Source organism: Hemicordylus capensis, chromosome 2, assembly GCF_027244095.1.
Source record: "Hemicordylus capensis ecotype Gifberg chromosome 2, rHemCap1.1.pri, whole genome shotgun sequence".
In the NCBI taxonomy this organism is placed as follows: Eukaryota; Metazoa; Chordata; class Lepidosauria; order Squamata; family Cordylidae; genus Hemicordylus; species Hemicordylus capensis.
Window position 1 is genome coordinate 287,913,906 of NC_069658.1, and position 19,199 is coordinate 287,933,104.

Sequence of the window (19,199 nt, forward strand, 5' to 3'; positions counted from 1 at the left end):
GGTACTTCACCCATGTGGGTCAGCCTCATAAGGACGACTGCTCCACCGCAGAGCAAAGGGTCATGTGCCGATTCACCCAGGCACCAAGTCCTGACATTGTCTCACTGCAGGTTTTTCCCCACTGAGGGGAGGGCAGCCTGAGCCATCCCAACCCAAGCTGCGCAACTCTGGGCAGTGAGCTAAGCCATCCCAGTCCAATGTGCTACAAAGCCCTGAGGGGCTGTTACTTGGCCCCCTCCCACCTTAAATGGTCTTCCAGCCCAACACCATTTCAAAATGACTTTCCCCAACCCACACTCTCCTGCCAAGTGATTGAAGATCCTATGTCCAGTGGAACCCCTATCATAAAACTCAGTGAGAAGTAGGCGAGAGAAGGGCACACCTAATGCCAATCTGGTGTGACCCAAAAAATTCCTACTTGGCCCCAGATGGTGACTGGATAACCCTCACTGAGTACGGGATGGGTGGCTGAGTACCTGTACTGGTGAGTGCCTATATTACTGAAAATTTCAAGTTCATTTATTTACAAAGAGATGACAAAAATTAGGAATTCAATGGGAATAAACTACTTCTTCAGTAGTACTCTTGAGAAATTCATTCAAGATCTCGGCCAAAGTTCCCAACTTACAACCTGTTCATGCTTATTTAGAAGCAAGTCCCATTTATTTCAATGAGACCTACTCCTATTTAAGGGTGCATAGGACTACAAGCTAAGAGTTTGAGGGGTTTTTTCCAATCTGGTTTTGAAGACTTTACACAACTGACTAGACTCAAACAGCAACATCGTTTTAATCAGTGATTCCCTTCAGTTCTTCAATTTTCTTGGCTTTCTCGTTTGTTGAAAAAGAATCATTCTTCCCTAGGTGCATTTTTGTCTTGCAGGAATGCCAACTCTTTGCTCAGTGTGTCCTTCCATTTGTATTATAAAAGGCAGTTGAAATAAATTCCCTGAGCAGAAAACAAGGACATCTTTTAAAAGCCATTCACACTAGATATAATCCAAAAATATTCTTCAGTTTAGTTATTAGCTTTTCCCTATAGTGCGAAATATTCAATTAAGACTTTCCTCAAATTGGCCATAACTTTCAATTAAAATAAATTAAGTTTCATTCTGCTAACAATATCAATCAGCACATCTAACAAAGAATTGCAGAAGAAACAGCTCACCTCCTTGCTTATGTTGAAAAGCTTAGATTTAATGTATCACAGGTCTCTCCTGCAGGTTTTGAGCGGATCAAATGAACAAGACCACTTGCCCTCTCACCTGTATTACTGTGAGAATTTATTATCCTCCAAAAGCCCTGATTTACAGAGCCTTATCCCAGGGAAAAATCCCAGTCTCATATAAATCTAGACATTACAGCACAAACATGTGTAATAGTCTCCTGGCTTCTTCTTTTTAAAAAGATGAAAAGCAGCCGCAGAGGAATGGCAGGGAGGGATTGATTAAACCTTCCCCTCCTGCTTTTTTTTTTTAAACCTGTATTCAGCCAAAAGCAACTTACTTTAAAAAACTTAATCCTTTAAATTAGTCTAAAAATTCAGGTCGATAATGGAATGCACTGGGTATTTATGTCTTGAAAAAAGTCCATTTCCCAAGCTGTTAGTCTTGAAAGTCCCAATTATAACCATGTAATCATCAACTTTGGGTGCACATCACAGCACATGTCAAATGGGCTGATTGATTATTTTCAGTAGAAATAATTTCTTCAGTTAAGATGGGTGCTTGCCGCCTACCTTTATCCTTCACTGTGTGGTCAACTGAACCACCATAGCAAGCTGACCTGTGTGACTAACATGACCCTCATTTAGAACAGAGGCTGCTAGCTTATTGAGCTTCTTCTGGGTCTGCAACAATGGTCTAACAGTATGGTCCTTTCAGGATTACTCTAGAATAGGTTCAACTGTTAATAGGGCAAGGGAGGTAATGAAAAAATCCGTATAAAATATACGGGGGCACTAAGGCAGGGGGATGGTTTTAAAAACATTTAATGGAGGAGACAAATGTTCAAAATGGAGGGAACAATGGAAATATCCTTTTGAAAAATGAGGAGAGGGGATAATGGAACACTTTTTAAATTGGAGTGATAAATCTATTCCACCCCATCTCCACATTCTTCTGTTCAAATAATTGTGACATCTGCATCATCCTGCACAAAGTAGACTCTGTGAAATAATAAAATAAAATAAAATAAAATAAAAATATTGATGAGGTTGTTGTATCCAGTGTTCCCTCTAACAGGGATTCCCAGATGTTGTGGACTACAACTCCCAGAATCCCCAGATGCAATGGCTTTTGCTTGGGGATTATGGGAGTTACAGTCAACAACATCTGGGAATCCCTGTTAGAGGGGAAACTGCCCCACAGTAGTCAGTACAACAAGAAATAATTAGCCTTCTTGCTTTGGTAGGGAAACCTCTAAGTGAGGCTTCCACTTTTTTCTTCTTTTTCTGGTGCACAGAGCTGGCCGAATAGTTTTTCCCTTCTCACTGCAAGAAGAGGATGTGAAGGGAAAGGCAGCAACCTCCCCTCTCACTCCTCCTGCATATAGAGACAGCATTAATTTACATATTTAAAAATACTTTCCCCCCCGTCCGGAAACCATGGTCTTTATGCTTCTATACACACATTCAAATACAATTCAGAAATAGGGGAATTGGTGCAACTCTGAGGTGCTTAAAGCTCTGGCCTTATACAAAGCTGGCATAAGAATAGCCCTGCTGGATCAGGCCCAAGGCCCATCTAGTCCAGTATCCTGTTTCACACAGTGGCCCACCAGATGCATCTGGAAGCCTACAGGCAAGAGTTGAGGGCATGCCCTCTCTCCTGCTGTTACTCTCCTGCAACTGGTACTCAGAGGCATCCTGCCTTTGAGGCTGGAGGAGGCCTATTGTCCTCCAGCCAGTAGCCGTTGATAGACCTCTCCTCTGTGAAGTTATCCAAGCCCCTCTTAAAGCCATCCAAGTTGGCAGAGAATTCCACAAGTTGATTATGTGTTGTGTGAAAAAATACTTCTGTTTGTTGGTCATAGATTTTCTAGCAATCAATTGCATGGGATGACCCCTGGTTCTAGTGTTATGGGAGAGGGAGAAGAATTTCTTTCTGTCCACTTTCTCTACACCATGCATGATTTTATAGACCTCAATCATGTCTCCCCACAGTCGTCTTTTTTCTAAACTAAATAGCCCCAGGTGTTGTAGCCTTGCCTTGTAAGAGAGGTGCTCTAGGCCGCTTATCTTCTTGGTTGCCCTCTTCTGCACCTTTTCCAGTTCTACAATGTCATTTTTTAGCTGTGGTGACCAGAATTGTATGCAGTACTCCAGGTGTGGCAACACCATAATTATGTATAAGGGCATTATAATATTAGAAGTTTTATTTTCAATCCACCTCCTAATTATCCCTAGAATTGAACTGGCCTTTTTCACAGCTGCCGCACATTGAGTCAACACTTTCAATGAGCTGTCCACCACGACCCCAAGATCCCTCTCCAGGTCAGTCATCGACAGCTCAGATACCATCAAGGTATACTTGAAGTTGGGGTTTTTTGTCCCAGTGTGCATCACTTCACACTTGCCAACACTGAACTGCATTTGCCATTTTGTCACCCCCTCCCCCAGTTTGGAGAGATCCTTTTGGATCTCTCCAATCCATTTTTCCATATGGAAACAACAATCAACATTTGGAAATAATAATCCATTTTGGATTTCACTCATCTGCAAATTTGACCACCTCACCGCTTACCCCTACTCCTAGATCATTTGTGAATAAATTAAAAATATCCGGTCCCTGTACAGATCCCGGTAGGACCCCACTTCTTACTTCGCTCCATTGTGAAAACTCTGCATTTATCTCTACCCTCTGTTTCCTATCTTTCAACCAGTTAGCAATCCACACATGTACTTGTCCCCTATCCCATGACTGCTAAGTTTTCTTAGGTGTCTTTGACAAGGAACTTTCTCTGCCACAAGATGTGGTGACAGCCAACAACCTGGAAGGCTTTAAGAGGGGTTTGGATAACTTCAGGGAGGAGAGGTCTATCGATGGCTACTAGTTGGAGAGCTATGGGCCACTTCCAGCCTCAAAGGCAGGATGCCTCTGAGTACCAGTTGCAGGGGAGTAACAGCAGGAGAGAGGGCATGCCCTCAACTCCTGCCTGTAGGCTTCCAGCGGCATCTGGTGGGCCACTATTTGAAACAGGATGCTGTACTAGATGGGCCTTGTGCCTGATCCAGCAGGGCTGTTCTTATGTTATTATGAAAGCTTTTTGGAAGTCCTGGTATATTACGTCAACTGGATCACCTTGATCCACACACTTGTTGACACTCTCAAAGAACTCCAAAAGGTTTGTGGGGCAAGATTTGCCTTTGCAGAAGCCATGCTGGTTCTCTCCCAGCAGGACCTGTTCTTCTGTGTGCTTTTACAATTTTATCCTTGAGGATGCTTTCCATCATTTTGCCTGGAATGGACGTTAAGGTAATCAGTTTGTAATTTCCCAGATCGCCACGGATCCTTTTTTGAAAATCGGTGTTACGTTGGCTACTTTCCAGTCCTCTGGTACAGAGCCTGATTGCAGGGATAAGTTGTATATTTTAGGAAGGAGGTCGGCAATATCAGATTTGAGTTCTTTGAGGACTCTTGTATGGTTGCCATCCGGCCCTGGTGATTTGCTAGTTTTCAGTTTTTCCAGAGAGTTTAGAACATCATCTCCTGTTACTTCTATCTAACTCAGTTCTTTAGTCTCCATCCCCAAAAAGCCTGCTTCAGGAACAGGGATATACTCAGTATCCTCTGCTGTGAAGACGGACGCAAATAACTCATTCAGCTTCTCTGCAACCACCATATCCTCCGCAATAATCCCTTTCTCTCCATCATTGTATAATGGTCCAACCACCACCCTGGCAGTTTTCCTGCATCTGATGTATTTAAAGATGTTTTTGTTATTCCCCTTGATGCTTTTAGCTAAATATTCTTCAAACTCTCTTTTCACTTCCCTTATTGTCAGCTTGCATTCCTTTTACCAGAGTTTGTGTTCCTTTCTGTTCTCTTCATTTGGACAAGCCTTCCAATTTCGGAAGGAAGTCTTCTTCCCTTTTATGGCTTCCTTGACGGTACCCGTTAGCCATGCTGGCATCCTCCTGGACTTAGTGGTACCTTTCCTCCTTTTGGGTATACAATCTAACTGGACTTCTAGTATTCTGGTTTTTAGTAAACACCATGCATTCTGGAGTGAAGTGACTCTCCTGATTTTTCCCTTTCAGCTTTCTTTTCACCATACTCCTGGTTTTGGAGAAGTTTCCTCTTCTGAAATTCAACATGTCCGTGTTAGACGTCCTTGGTGATTCTCTCCCCGCCTGTATGCTGAATTTGATCGCACTATGGTCACTGTTCCCTAAAGCGTCGATGACACTGACATCACGCACGAGGTCCTGGGTGCCACTCAGGATTAAGTCCAAGGTTGCCTTCTGTCTGGTTGGTTCCAGCACCAACTGTTCTAGGGCACAGTCATTCAGCGTATCTAGAAATTTGACCTCTTTGTTATTACCTGACTGTGAATCTACACAGCCTATGTGTGGGTAATTGAAGTCACCCATTATTTCTGCCCTGCCTCTCCTGATTTCCGCCTCCTGATTTCGTGCTGCAACTCCCAGTCACTGTCAGCGTTTTGATCTGGAGGGTGATAGGATGTCCCCAGTAGCACATGTTGTTTCCGGCCTTGTATTTCACCCACAGGGTTTCTGTGGATTACTCCGGTCTTCCTAGGTTTTCTACCTTATTCAATTCTATCACATCTTTAACATAGAGTGCTACTCCACCTCCAAGGCACCTCTCCCTGTCTTTTCTATAGATAGAGATAACAGTGTCCCACTGGTTCTCACTGATCCACCATGTTTCTGTTATGCCCCTATATCTATTTCTGTGTTAGCAACCAAGCACTCCAGCTCACCCATCTTGGCTCATAGGCCTTTAGCATTGGCATATAAGCACCTATATGCTGAATCTCTTCCTTTCTTTTGTCTCTTTGACCAGGTGGCTCAGTCTCCTGTCTGCTCTTTATGTGGTTCTGCTCTGTCCTGTTCTGTTTTATCTGAAGCCTTTGCACGCTTGCACTTTAAAGGATGGCTTTTCCCAAACCAGATACTGTCCAGCTCCTGTCAACTATTCCCCAGGCATCATTTTAAAAACTCACTGTAATAATCATTTCAGAAGAAGCAAACTCTAATTCAGTTTTTATTGCAGGGAAATATGGTTCTTTATTGCTGGCTGGATAGAGAACACTACTGAATCTGAAAAGCAGAGCAAAGGAAAATCCAATGAATGGAGTCTAACAATGGCCTGTAACATAAAGTTCTAATATTTAACTCTTCAAGGCTCATGTTACTACACGTGGTGGCTGGTGGTTTTTTCCTTTCTTTCCAGGATCACTTGTGCTCCAGGTCTCCTGGGCAGTCTGCACATGCTTGGCATAAGCACTAGGAGTCTGGCACAGCCTGGCTTGGGTTCATCTTTGTGTTGGCTATTGTGGAGAGAAATGGCAAATTCTTTTATACATTTATTTAAAAGAAATAGAGTATAGTGTATAATAAAAAGTAATTATGATGATGATTATAATTAGCTTGTTCACAGCCCAACTACCTTGAACCAGAATGTGGAAAATAAAAAGGGGGTGGGGAGGATGAGGATAGATAAAGACAGAGCGTGTTTCGTATATCATACCAGGGGCAACCGCTGGGCTGTCTAAAAATGGGGCCCTCCAGAGCCTGCAGCTTTGCAGAGTGAGGAGGCTCAGCTTCCCCCCTTGCTTTATTCAGGTGTTCTCTTTCCCCCCGCTCTCTGCCCCCCCTCATTTCCTACTTTTCCAGCACTTCCTTGACAGTCTTATCACTTTCCTGCTGCTAGCTCCAGCATTACACACAAAAACTTTTCCTTGCACAGAAAATGTTACAGTGTCTCCCTTTAGAGTGGCCTTTGTTGCAATTAAGGCAGAAGTGGGGGGGATTCCAGGTGAAAGGCTGAGCTTGGCCCTGGCTATTCTGATACACATCTAAGAGCAATAAACATTTCAAAGAGGAGAAACCAGCTGGCAGTAAGGGAGGTATTTGAAGCATTGTCTCTAACCAAGCAGTTTTTTAAATTCATACCCTAACCCCAAAGTTCCTGCCTCTAGCCATAGCAGCTCTTTTCACTGGGGTGGGGGATGTTGGAGAGGGGTTGTTTTGGGGGGGGAAATATGGGCCCATTGCTTATAACAAACTTAAGTGATCATAGGGATGTTGTCATCTCAGAGCAGGGTTACCAGAACCTAAGGGGTATACTCGTGTGTCAAATGGGCCATAAGCCAGAATTTGACTTTTAAAAAGCCAAATCTGGCCACCTAGTCTCAGAGTCCGGGAAAGCTTTGTAGTCCTCCTACTGCACTTTTTCAGGGAGCCTCAGCTTCACTTGCCATTTTTTTAAAACTACAGTTCCTGTTCTTAAAACAAGCTGTCATTTTCTTATATTGAGGCTGTCATTGTTATATCACAAATTAAAAAGCCAGTGCCCCCACCACACTAGCTGCTGAGCGGGAAAGAGAAAGCCACCACTAAACAAGAGGGGTTTAAGAAGTGCTGTGAAATTGCCGAGGTAAGAATTTAAGACATAGACACTGACACAGATGCTCTCTCTTATAGAGTGCTGACATAATATAATTTAAAAAAATTAAAAGTGTTGGCTTGGGTATCCACCTCACTCCCTCAGAGTGAAAGCAGGGGCAGCCCTTTAGGCGAGGCCTCAGAGAGAGGGGAGGGGGTTGCCTTCAACCTTGTCCTGGGCAGTGAGGTCCCTGAAGCTCTCCAGGAAGCTGCAGCTTCCTCTCTCCTTCGATGCCTCATCATCAGCCTGGCTGCTTTTAAAGGTTACTTTGCAGGTCAGACATCACAGGCCCAACTTGGTCCCTGCTCCAAATACTTTATTGCCCTTTCTCCTGTCTCTCCTTCTCCGCTCATTCCTCAATCTCCTCTCTGCGACCCAACTTTCACTTCTTGCTCAGCGCCAGCCACAGCCCATCATGTCATCAGGCCAAAGCCACCAACAGGCACCAGCCACAGGTGCTGCAGTCTGGACGCCTGAACTGCCCAGACTGTTCTGGCTGGACGCGGCAGTCCTCAGAGAGGCACCGGACATGTCTGAGCCTCCGCGCTGCTCCTCTGCTTCCTCCAGCCTGCTGTTGGTTTTGAGGACAGTGCCGTATTCCAGATACCAAGAAAACTAAAAGTATCAAAAAGGTCTCCGGCTGCTTCCAGCATCTCTGCCCTTTCCTCCTTGCTGATTCATATGCTTGGAACTACATACACATTACATATGCTTGCTCTGTTATTTCCTTCATATTCCCATCTTAAAACACCCCTTTTCTACTAAGTCTTTGGCACAGCACTTTCGTCCCCACTCCCTATTGCAGGGGTTCTCAAACTAGGGCCCCCAGGTGTTGGATTACAACTTCCATCATCCTTTCAGCGATTGTGCCTGGGGATGACGGAATTTGTAGTCTGACTTTGGAAGATTCAAGGCCGGGAATCTTGCCCTGCTGTAGCTAAGCTCAAGTACATGCATTTGATACATTTGCTTTTCCCTCGTCTTCCTCTGCTGTTTCATTTTTGTCAATATCTATACTAAGCCCCTCCAGGCAGGAGGAACCTGTATATGGATGGTGCTGTAAAATAACTCCCCCCCCCCCGCAAATGACTGAAGGAAGGAATTGTCCTTGCTTTGTAGCTTTCTTCCAACTGTATGTTCATTTCATAGTTGCCAAATTTAATTTTAGGGAACCATTTATACACCCATGGGCACATACATGCACATGTTTGGAGTTCTTCCTACCCCCGCCCTCCTTTGTCTCTTTCTCTGAGATTTAGGGAACAATTTTACATCATTGGCTCGTTCATAGCTGGGTATTTTTGATTATTTGCTCCAGATGGCCAACAGGTGCACACTGTGTAGGGCTATTGTATTTAGTGCTGATTCTCACCATCTGAGAGTTTAACCCTGAATTGTTAGAATAATGCACCAGCTTGTTTCCTGCAAAAGGACTGTATGGGCTGCAGACTAAACAGATTATGAACTTGGTTATCTCAACTGCACAGTAGCAATAATTAAAGGGGTTGGGGGAAGGGGGAAAAGAATTACCAGTTAAATAATGCTAATTGTGTATTGTTGTCATTTCTCTCCCCTTCCTCTCTTTGTTCTGCTTTTGTGCTGACAGCTGCTCCCAGAATTTCTCATTTTCTTTAGCCCGTGTAATTTATTTTCTTCAAACCAAATAATAATTTCAATGGGTTCCCTTTGTCTTGGTAGGAGAAATAACTTCTTTGTTTAAAAGACAAATATTAAAAGGTGACTGTTGCTGGCATTTTCATATGTAGACACTGACCTGAACTCTTGAACTGTCATTAAATGATTTCTGATGTGATTTGTTTTTAATGCAATCTACTTGTTTGACATGAATTAATTAAATGACCCTGAGCCCTTTTGAAAACTTAAAAATCTTTGTGAGGGCCTGTTTTTCAGGTTTCATGCTATATGCCATGCAAATTTTGAAATGATTGTTATTATTAATGGGGTAGACATAGAGTAAGAATTCACATTCCTAGATGGTTTACATGGAGTTTTTGTACTAGTTGCACAATTCGTTATCTTTTCATTGCTCACTCAAGTTATTGGATTGTCTTCTAAGAGCTTATAGCATGAATTGAACAAGTTCTGCTCACACAAAGGGAAGAGATGATATTTTCCATGTTTTACCAATCACTCCTTTCTGATACAGCCCCCCGCCCCCATACCATATGCCATCATCCTCTGAATAGCATGCCACCCTCAGGAGCAGATTTTCAGGGGATTCAGGAGGCTGTACTGGAAAGGGGAGACAGGCAACTTATGTGAGTAAGATGTTCCACTCACACTAGGAATACTTGGGATATAACCAGTATGCAAGTATGCTATACCTACAGGGTACACCAAGTAATGGAATTCTGTTGTTTGTTTTAGCTGAATCTCTTGGATGTATCTTCTTAAATTATCTGTCTGCTTTTGTTTTTAACTTTTGATTAGGAATGATATACCTTTATTTATTTCAATGATGTCACTTTTTGATCACTGTCTTATTTATGTATTTTTATTAGATTGTTGTCAGCTTCCAGAAGTATTACGATAGAAAGGCTATAAATGTTAGAAATAAACAATACAGTATTTTTAAAAAATATAGATTCTAATTATATATATGTACTCCATATATGCTTAAAGAGCATATATAAATAGAAATAAGGTGGAGGGTGGGAAATCAGTAAAAAGATATGAATTTAAATCCAATTGTTGATTAAATAAAGATTTGCAAACAGCTGTGACTGGTCATGTGAGAGTGTATGCAAGTCATTTCGCCTTCATGGCTGTAGTCATTCTGCTTTTCCTACCTTCTCCCCAGTTAGATTTCAGGAGGAGGTAGACAGGCTATGTCAGAAGCAGCACACAAGCCCAAATATTATATCTGGGCTTATGTATGGTTTCCAGTATTGCCAAAGCTGAAAATGAGCTGAGGTGTGCTCTGGCATCCATTGTCACAGCACAGAGGCTAACCCTTGAACTCCTGCCCTGGGAGACAATATATTCACCAAGTATGGATGTTGCCCGCAGGGATACTGAACTTTTAAAACTGTATCAAATACATTCATACTTAAGGCAGTATCAGATACCTTAGTACCTATTTCCCTATGTGTTTCACTTCTGGTCTTCCAAGGGGCATGTGGTTGGCCACTGTTTGAAATGGGATGCTGGTCTAGATTACTCTTTTGCTCTGATCCAGCAGAACCCTTCTGGATCCCACCCCACCCCCAACTAAAAAGCCCCAAACGTCTTTCATTGTAAGGAAGCTGGTGCAATCCCTTGATTATTTTGGTTGCATTTTTACAGCACTACAATTTCCTTTCTGAGATGGCAGTGACCCGAACTGTACAATTACTCCAAATGTGATCATAAAGGGATTCTGATACTAGCCATTTTCATTGAGCTATCCATCAAGATTCCAAAATAACTTTCCTAGCAATGAATACATTAAGTTCCTGTGGGGTTCTTCCATTTGTTTGTTTGTCCTAATATACATCACTTTACATTTACTTACATTGAATCTTATTTACAGTTGTCTCCTGTTTGGACTGACTTTTTTGAAGTGCTTCACAGTCCACTTGAGTTTTCAACTTTTGTAAATTCAACGTAATCTGCAAAATATGATCACTTGCTCTATATCAGGGGTATCAATTTAATTGTGGCTCAACTGCTTCCTTAGCTAACTTCCTCTTTATAATATATTTAAAGATTTTGCTGTTTGTTTGGGTTTTTTACTTGTAAGTTTGGAATTTTCCATCTTATTGCCAATTTACATTAGTTCTTAAAGGTTTGTGCTTCTTCATATTTCTCATTTGATTAAGGATTCCCTTTTTGAATAGACCTCCTTGACTCTGTTAACCATGCTGTTATCTTCTGGTCTGTCTGCACTGTATACATTTTGGACAGATATGTAATACTTTTGGAATATGTATTGAAGCCAGGTTCCTTGATTTTTATTTATCCTCTCTCCCTATCTGCTATATATTTTGAATAATTTTTGCAAAGTAAAGTCATATTGTTACCACGCTTGTTCTGAAGCCTGATAGTTATACCTTTTGTGACTATGCTTTGGCTTAATGTGGAGAATTTTATTTAGTGCAAACCTGCATACAGTCATCTAATAAATTAAGACATCAGCAAAGCTGTGAATAGGATACATTTATGTTAGAGTACTCATAAGGGCACAATAGAGTACGGACACATTCTTTGAATGCAAGGTTAGATGTTATTGAAGTTCAAAGATTGGCAGGTTAGCGCCTCAGCAGATTTGCTGACAGTGATCTTCCATTAGGGGATCAGTGTTCTGAGAATGGTAGAGTTGCCTCCAGTATGCATTCACAAGTTTGCACTGAGGGACAGGGGATACAGTTGCAGGCAGTAGGGACTGGCTGGTGTGGTTGGGGGAGAGAGATGCCGGTAGTAACCTGCCTAGCTGCTTTGTTTTGGGCTGGAGTGATGAGATAGGAGATTCATTTGGTGAGTAGAATTTCTAGGCAGCTAAGTTCCCAGCTTGCAAGGAATACCAAAATAGTGATTTGAAATAGTGATTTCAGCTCAGAGATTTTCAGGCTTGGGAATCTCTAGGATTCATCCTCAGAAGGCACTTTTTCACTCTGGGTTTCCAGTGGAGTGAAGTTGTGTAAGAGAGAGGTGGGTAACCTCAATCCATAGGAACAGTGAGGCACATACAAATAGGGGTTAGCGGGCAAAACCAACTAAATGCTCAAGGCTGAATATTGAACTGGAGCCTACCACAAATGAATTGCTAAACCTGAATGAAGTGCTAAACATAAAGAGTTTTTATATCCTTTTGGGTGGCTGGGTCGAGCGCTTTCTACCTTCTAGAATTCTGATCTCATTATTGATGAGCGTACTGTTGTTGGTTTGTTTGGGTTTGTTTTTCCCCGCATGAGCGGTGGAGGGACCTAAAAATGTTCCTGTGGGTGGTCTCTCAGACATTCCTCTTAAAATAAAAGGCTGAATAGGTTTCCTCCACAGGGAGGCAATCTGGAGGGGTGATGAAAACACTGCTTTTCAGCATGACTCACTTGCTTGAATCTAAAAGTCTTATCTAAAGGATGGAGGATGCCCTTGGTTCCTTGGCTTATATGAGTGTCTGCTCCTTAGAAGTGGGAAACTGCTTTCCAATCTCAGTGCTCTAGAGTTTTGTCTATTCTAGCATTCTCTAGAATAGAATGCTCAGGGGATGTGACTGTCAGAGTGGTAACTCTTAGTCTCTCTTTGATTCCACTATTAACCTAGGTGCAACTCAAGAAAAACCTGACCAGAATTATGCTTTTCCTTTCCTTGAATAAAAGGAATGCACTTAGGCAGAGGTTTCCTTGTTACTAGAAACAGCAATACAACCATTGCAGGCAGCCTAGATTTAGTCTGTGGTTGCCCTGGGGTACAGTTGGGACAGGTGGACATGGTAACAATACTTCTCAATGACTTAAAGTAAAAGTAAAGTGTGCTGTCAAATCAGTTTCGATTCCTGGTGCCCACAGAGCCCTGTGGTTGTCTTCGGTAGAATACAGGAGGGGTTTACCATTGCTTCCTCCCACACAGTATGAGACAATGCCTTTCAGCATCTTCCTATATCGCTGCTGCCCAATACCAGTGGGGATTCGAACCGGCAATCTTCTGCTTGTTAGTCAAACATTTCCCTACTGCGCCACTTAAGGCCACTCAGTGACTTACAGATACCACATTTTGCATGAATAATCTTGCCAGTTAAATTAGCTAAATGCACTGCTTTTTATAGAGAATATGCTCAGGTATGATTTGTGGATTTTTTGTATTTTTAAAGAAGAAATTCTGAATATAACCATCATATTTTAATTTTTACTGTTCTCAACAGAATTTTAACACTCAGTAATCAGACCAATACTTCCAAAATGGCATCATGTCCAAGAAAAGGAGAAGATATTTCTCAGATTCAAATAAATTATGATTTGAATTTACCATATATGGTCATTATTCAATAGAATAAATAATATTTGAAGTCAAAATCCTACAAATTTCAAAGTGTTCTCTTCCCTTTTGCAAGCAGATTAATAAAAATTTTATATTTCTATATCTGTCTTTCTATCTATCTATCTATCTATCTATCTATCTATCTATCTATCTATCTTTTTGAGGCTGAGAACTAGGGATAGATTGAGGATTCTGTTGGTGTACCATCCATACTGCTGCCCAACTGACTCCCTAACTGAGCTGACGAAGCTGGTTGCTGAGTTGGTGTTGGAGTCTCCTAGACCACTACCTGGTTAAGATTGGTTTCACAGCCTCAATCCACACCTGCAGGGGTGATGGATCAATTAGGATGGTCCGTCCAAAAAGGTTGCTGGACCCAGTAGGATTTCAAAAGGCCTTGGAGGATTTTGATGTTGGTGCAGCCACTGATTCTGTTGATGCCCTGGTGGGAACCTGGAACAGGGAACTCATCAGGGCAGTAGACAAGATTCCTTCCGACTTGCTTCAAAAATGGCCCCTTGGTATACTGTGGAGTTGCGGGGGCTGAAGTGGTTGGGTAGGCGACTAGAACACAAGTGGAGGAGTACTTGGTTTGAATCTGAGAGTATGCAGAATGTGACCCACCTGAAGACATGTGATGGCGGTGCGAGCAGCGAAAAAGAGATTTTGGTCTGCGTACATTGTGACTGCAGATTCGCGCTCAGCAGAGCTATCTCAGGTTGTGAGGAGTTTAGTTTCTGCTCCTTCTACTTCAGATCGGTCCCCGGAGTCATTCTGCTGTGATGCTTTTAATGGGTTCTTTGCGAACAAGTTCTCCTGTATTCTTGGATTCCACTATTTCTGCAAGGTCTATGAAGGAGGTGTCCAGCGATCCCTCTTGCAGTATTAGATTGGATCAATTAGATTGGATCAATTTCAGTCTGTGACTCCTGGGGATGTGGACAAGCTGCTTGGGGTGGTGCGGCCTACCACTTGTTCTCTGGATCCTTGTCCGACTTGGCTGCTTCTGTCTAGCAGGGAGATTGTTGGAGGTGGCCTAGTTAATATCATAAACGTATTGCTGAGGGAGGGTAGGGTGCCTCCTTGTCTGAAGGAAGCAATGGTTAGACCACTCCTTAAGAAGCCTTCCCTGGACCCCTTAGCGATGGATAGTTACAACCCAATCTCCAATCTCCCTTGGTTGGGCAAGGTGCTTGAGAGTGTGGTGGCCGACCAGCTCCAGGCAGTTTTGGAGGAAACTAATTATCTAGACCCATTTCAAATTGCCTTTAGAATGGGCTGTGGGGTTGAGACAGCCTTGGTGGGCCTGATGGATGACCTTTACTAGGGAATCGATAGAGGGAGTGTGACTCTGCTGGTTCTTCTGGATCCCTCCACCGCGTTCAATACCATTGACCATGGTATCCTTCTGGATCGCCTGGGGGAATTAGGGATAGGGGGCACTGCTTTGCAGTGGTTCCACTCCTGTCTCTTGGGTAGATTCCAGATGGTGGAGCTTGGTGACAGTTGTTCCTCAAAACAGGAGCTGCTATATGGAGTCCCTCAGGGCTCCATTCTGTCACTAATGCTTTTCAATATCTACATGAAACCGCTGGGTGAGCTCATCAGGAGATTTGGTGCTGGATGTTATCAGTATGCTGATGACACCCAAATCTACTTCTCCTTTTCATCTTCAGGAAAGATCACTCATTCTCTAAATGCCTGCCTACAGGCAGTAATTGGCTGGATGAGGGATAACAAATTGAAGCTGAATCCAAGCAAGACGGAGGTGCTCATTGTGGGGGCTCAGAATCTGAGGGGTGAGTTAGATCTTCCTGTGCTGGATGGGGTTACATTCCCTCAGAAGGAGCAGGTGCGCAGCTTGGGAGTATTCCTGGACTCAGGCCTCACCCTGGTATCTCGGATGGATGCCACGGCCAGGAGTGCTTTCTATCAGCTTCTGCTGATTCGACAGTTGCACCCATTCCTTGAAGAGGATGACCTCAAAACAATTGTGCATCAGCTGGTAACCTCCCAGCTTGACTATTGCAATGCGCTCTATGTGGGGCTGCCTTTTGTACGTAGTTCGGAAAGAGAGCCCCTGGTGGCGCAGTGGTAAAAAAAAACTGCTGCCCTGTAACCGGAAGGTTACAAGTTCAATCCTGACCAGGGGCTCAAGGTTGACTCAGCCTTCCATCCTTCCGAGGTCGGTAAAATGAGTACCCAGAATGTTGGGGGCAATATGCTAAAATCATTGTAAACCGCTTAGAGAGCTTCCAGCTATAGAGTGGTATATAAATGTAAGTGTAAGTGCTATTAAGTTAGTTCAAAATGCGGCAGCCAGATTGGTCTCTGGGGCAACCCGGAGAGACCATATTGTGCCTGTTTTGAAACAGTTACACTGGCTGCCAATATGTTTCCGGGCAAAATACAAAGTGGTGGTTATTACCTTTAAAGCTCTGAACGGCTTAGGTCCGAGTTATCTTAGAGAGCACCTTCTTCTGCATGATCCCCACCGCACATTAAGGTCATCTGAGGAGGTCCATCTCCAGTTACCACCGGCTCATCTGGTGGCAACTCCGAGGCGTGCCTTCTCTGTAGCTGCTCCTGGGCTGTGGAATGCACTCCCAGCAGAAATCCGTAATTTGAGTTCATTACTGTCTTTCAGGAGAGCCCTTAAAACCTAACTGGTTTAAATGGTTGCCCTGGTTTTCCAGGGTTTCTAGCTGTTTGCATGTTTAATTGGTTTTATTCTGTTTTTATAGTTTTGATTTTAATTGTTAACTGGTTTGCTTTTATCCTGTTGTAAACTGCCCTGATCCATTTTTGAAGGGCGGTATAGAAATCGAATAAATAAATAAATAATACACACAAACACACATTCACACTCACACATACATATTACAAATAAAATAAATATATAAGTATTTAATTTCTTGAACTTTCCTTTGCGTTGTCTATACAAAATGACTTTGCCCGGCCAATGACAGGTATCACCTACCAGTTGAATATCAGTAGTGTGCTGCTACACGTATATCTGACAAATTTCCTAACTGTTGACAACAATAAGATGTTTTTAGTTACATAAAAAACATAGTGAGATATATTATATTGTTATCTTTATATTACAGATGACAACATACTGCATGGACCAGTTTTTATCCAGGAACCAAGCAATGTAATTTTTCCACTGGATTCTGAGGAAAAGAAAGTCAAATTGAACTGTGAAGTAAAGGGAAATCCTAAGCCAACTATAAGGTGTGTTGCATATTTATCCAGTCTTTGATAATAAACCATTCTAATTCTTCTAATTCTAATTCTTTTAATTATTTTCAATGGAAAAGATTCCATTATACCTAAACCAGATGACCAGGGCTACGTTAATATGTTAAATTCAGAGACATAGCTGTCTTAGTTTGTAGGAATTAAACCAGCAAATAGAATTGTGATAACTTAAAGACTAATATACATATATTCTGCCATAAATATTCATTGTCCAGTGGCAACTACTTCGGATACAGAGTCATTTCATGCATCCATTGATGTTGTTGCTAGCCGACAGAGCCTTATACCACAATACATTTGTTAGTCTTTAAGGTGCCACAAGACTCTTAATTAGTAACAGGTAAGCTAAATGCAGGGCTCCCAATACATTTAAATTGTAAGCATGTGATCATGTTGTGAATGTGCTATTTATTAATTATGAGATTTCAGTCCCACCTTTCAGCTCTAAAAACAGAGCACTCCAAGTAGCCCACAAATTGTAAAAGAAATAATCTAGAACAATAAACATTATTATAAACATTTGTATATCAGATATGACAGAAAATCAAAGAGGAAGGAGAAATACTAATATAGGGTATTGAAAACCAGTTGTCCATTAATTGTCAAGGTAATGTGGGAAGGTTACATCTGAGAACAGGACCTAATGTGAAAAGTGACAAGGTCGGAATAATTGCAGAAACTAACAATAGGAATGGCATGAGAACAGAGGCCTTTTTAAAAAAAGTATTTATTTAATGTGTATTCTTTCATGGTAAGAGAGTTCAGGCTTTAAAGAGGCGGAGGAGAAGTTGCAGTAGGGGTGAGAGAGATGACTGGAGCATGATGAAACTTAAGCATTCATTTTTCTGCCACTTTCTTAAATGATTTGATGCAGGACCCATTCACTTGATTGTTTGGGAGGGCAGGTGGGGAGGAAGGCAGCATAACCTTACATTCCCCACAGATGATTTCCAAAATGTTGTTGGGCAAATGGATTGCGTGCCCAGATGGTTTGCTGCTGCCCCAGGTAGCACAGAGTTGCAGGGGTGGGGATGTGTTGTCTCAGTCCCTGGGAATCCCCACCTGTGCGGTGCATTGTGGCGATCCCCCCAGCAACGGCCAGAAGAAGCCTGCTCCTATGCTAGTGCCAGCTGGGAGCAGCCGGCTCTTGCACACAAGCAGTTAGCCCAAGTTAAGGGCACACTCATGCCCTTAACCTTGGCTAACCGACAGGCTCCATAGGCGGGCTTGCTGTTGGGATCCTGATGGATCCTGGCGGTTCTCACGGGCAGCCAAGCCTGGGCTTGGCTGCTCATGAGAACAGCCTCTAACTCTACCCTAAAGTGCTGACGCATGCTTTATGTATCATGCTTTGCTTCGCACAGTGGCAACACTCTGCATCATAACATCGGTTTAGGTTGCTACTCTTTTGCCAAATCAGGAGCTGTTGAGAACTGAGTTTAAGATTTCTGAATATCCTTGTTTATCAGGCAGCATGGAGCAGCTATTCAGTTTTGAGTAGCAGGTCTGAAAAATTATGGTGTGAATGTCCAGAGCCAATAAAGCATCTGTTCTGCAGTGATCAAAGAGGGAGTATCATAATATAGGAGTTTAGAGCAGCTCCATAAATAGAGAAGGAGTAGCTAATTTGTGGTCATTTTTTAGGTCTGTAAAATTGAACTACTAGTTTTTATAGTGCCCTAAATTCTAAACGGTGTGCAGAGCCATGAATTAAAGCTACTGTGTGAAAATATGCTATTACAAGCAGTATAAATGCTCCATCATAGCCTATAAAGATGACAATGCTTAAAAAAAATCTCAGTAAAGTATTTGCTATGAGTTTCTGAACTGGAAAAAATAAACACCCATCCAAAGTAGAACTGGGAAACAGACTTAGTATGGAACTGAGTGATTTAAAAATTATTTTTCTAGTGTTTCCCCCCTGCAAAATCTGATTTATTTGTTTTTTTGGTCCTACATACACACCCTCACCCTGTAGTATTATGACTTCTTCTTTCTCTGCATTTGAAATGAGCAAATCCAGGGGGGTGTTGGCTGCACTTTCAGTGCAGGGTGTTGCACTAGGACTAGGTGATCAAGTCCTAGAGCTGTATGATTGGGTGAAAATAATCACACAGAGCATCAACATTAGAAGCAGCAGCCATGTAAGTCATGTCTGTGACTGACTAGAAAGTATACTGATCAGGTTTAATGTTATAACATTTCAGTCTTGTGTAGAAAATTATGTTTTCATGCTGGCTTGAAAAGAAAGAGAAAAATGTTTTGTTGTATTCTTCATAAAAATATAAAAATCCTGTAATGTTACCAATATTCAACTACTGACATT

The 19,199-nt window shown here is 42.3% G+C and overlaps 1 protein-coding gene and 1 long non-coding RNA gene across 3 annotated transcripts in view; one reads left to right on the forward strand and one right to left on the reverse strand.

Annotated features, from left to right (window-relative positions):
• Positions 1–19,199, forward strand: part of LOC128343611 (contactin-4) — a 920,791-nt gene that overhangs the window by 539,220 nt on the left and 362,372 nt on the right. For both annotated transcript variants that reach the window (XM_053292988.1, XM_053292986.1), the window contains exon 5: positions 16,720–16,846. In XM_053292988.1, coding sequence (XP_053148963.1) covers positions 16,720–16,846 — 127 coding nt within the window. The remainder of the gene's footprint in view (positions 1–16,719; positions 16,847–19,199) is intronic.
• LOC128343612 (uncharacterized) overlaps positions 6,372–19,199 on the reverse strand; it is a 45,416-nt gene continuing 32,588 nt past the window's right edge. Inside the window, exon 3 of the long non-coding RNA XR_008315609.1 lies at positions 6,372–6,515. This is a non-coding gene — a long non-coding RNA (uncharacterized LOC128343612). The remainder of the gene's footprint in view (positions 6,516–19,199) is intronic.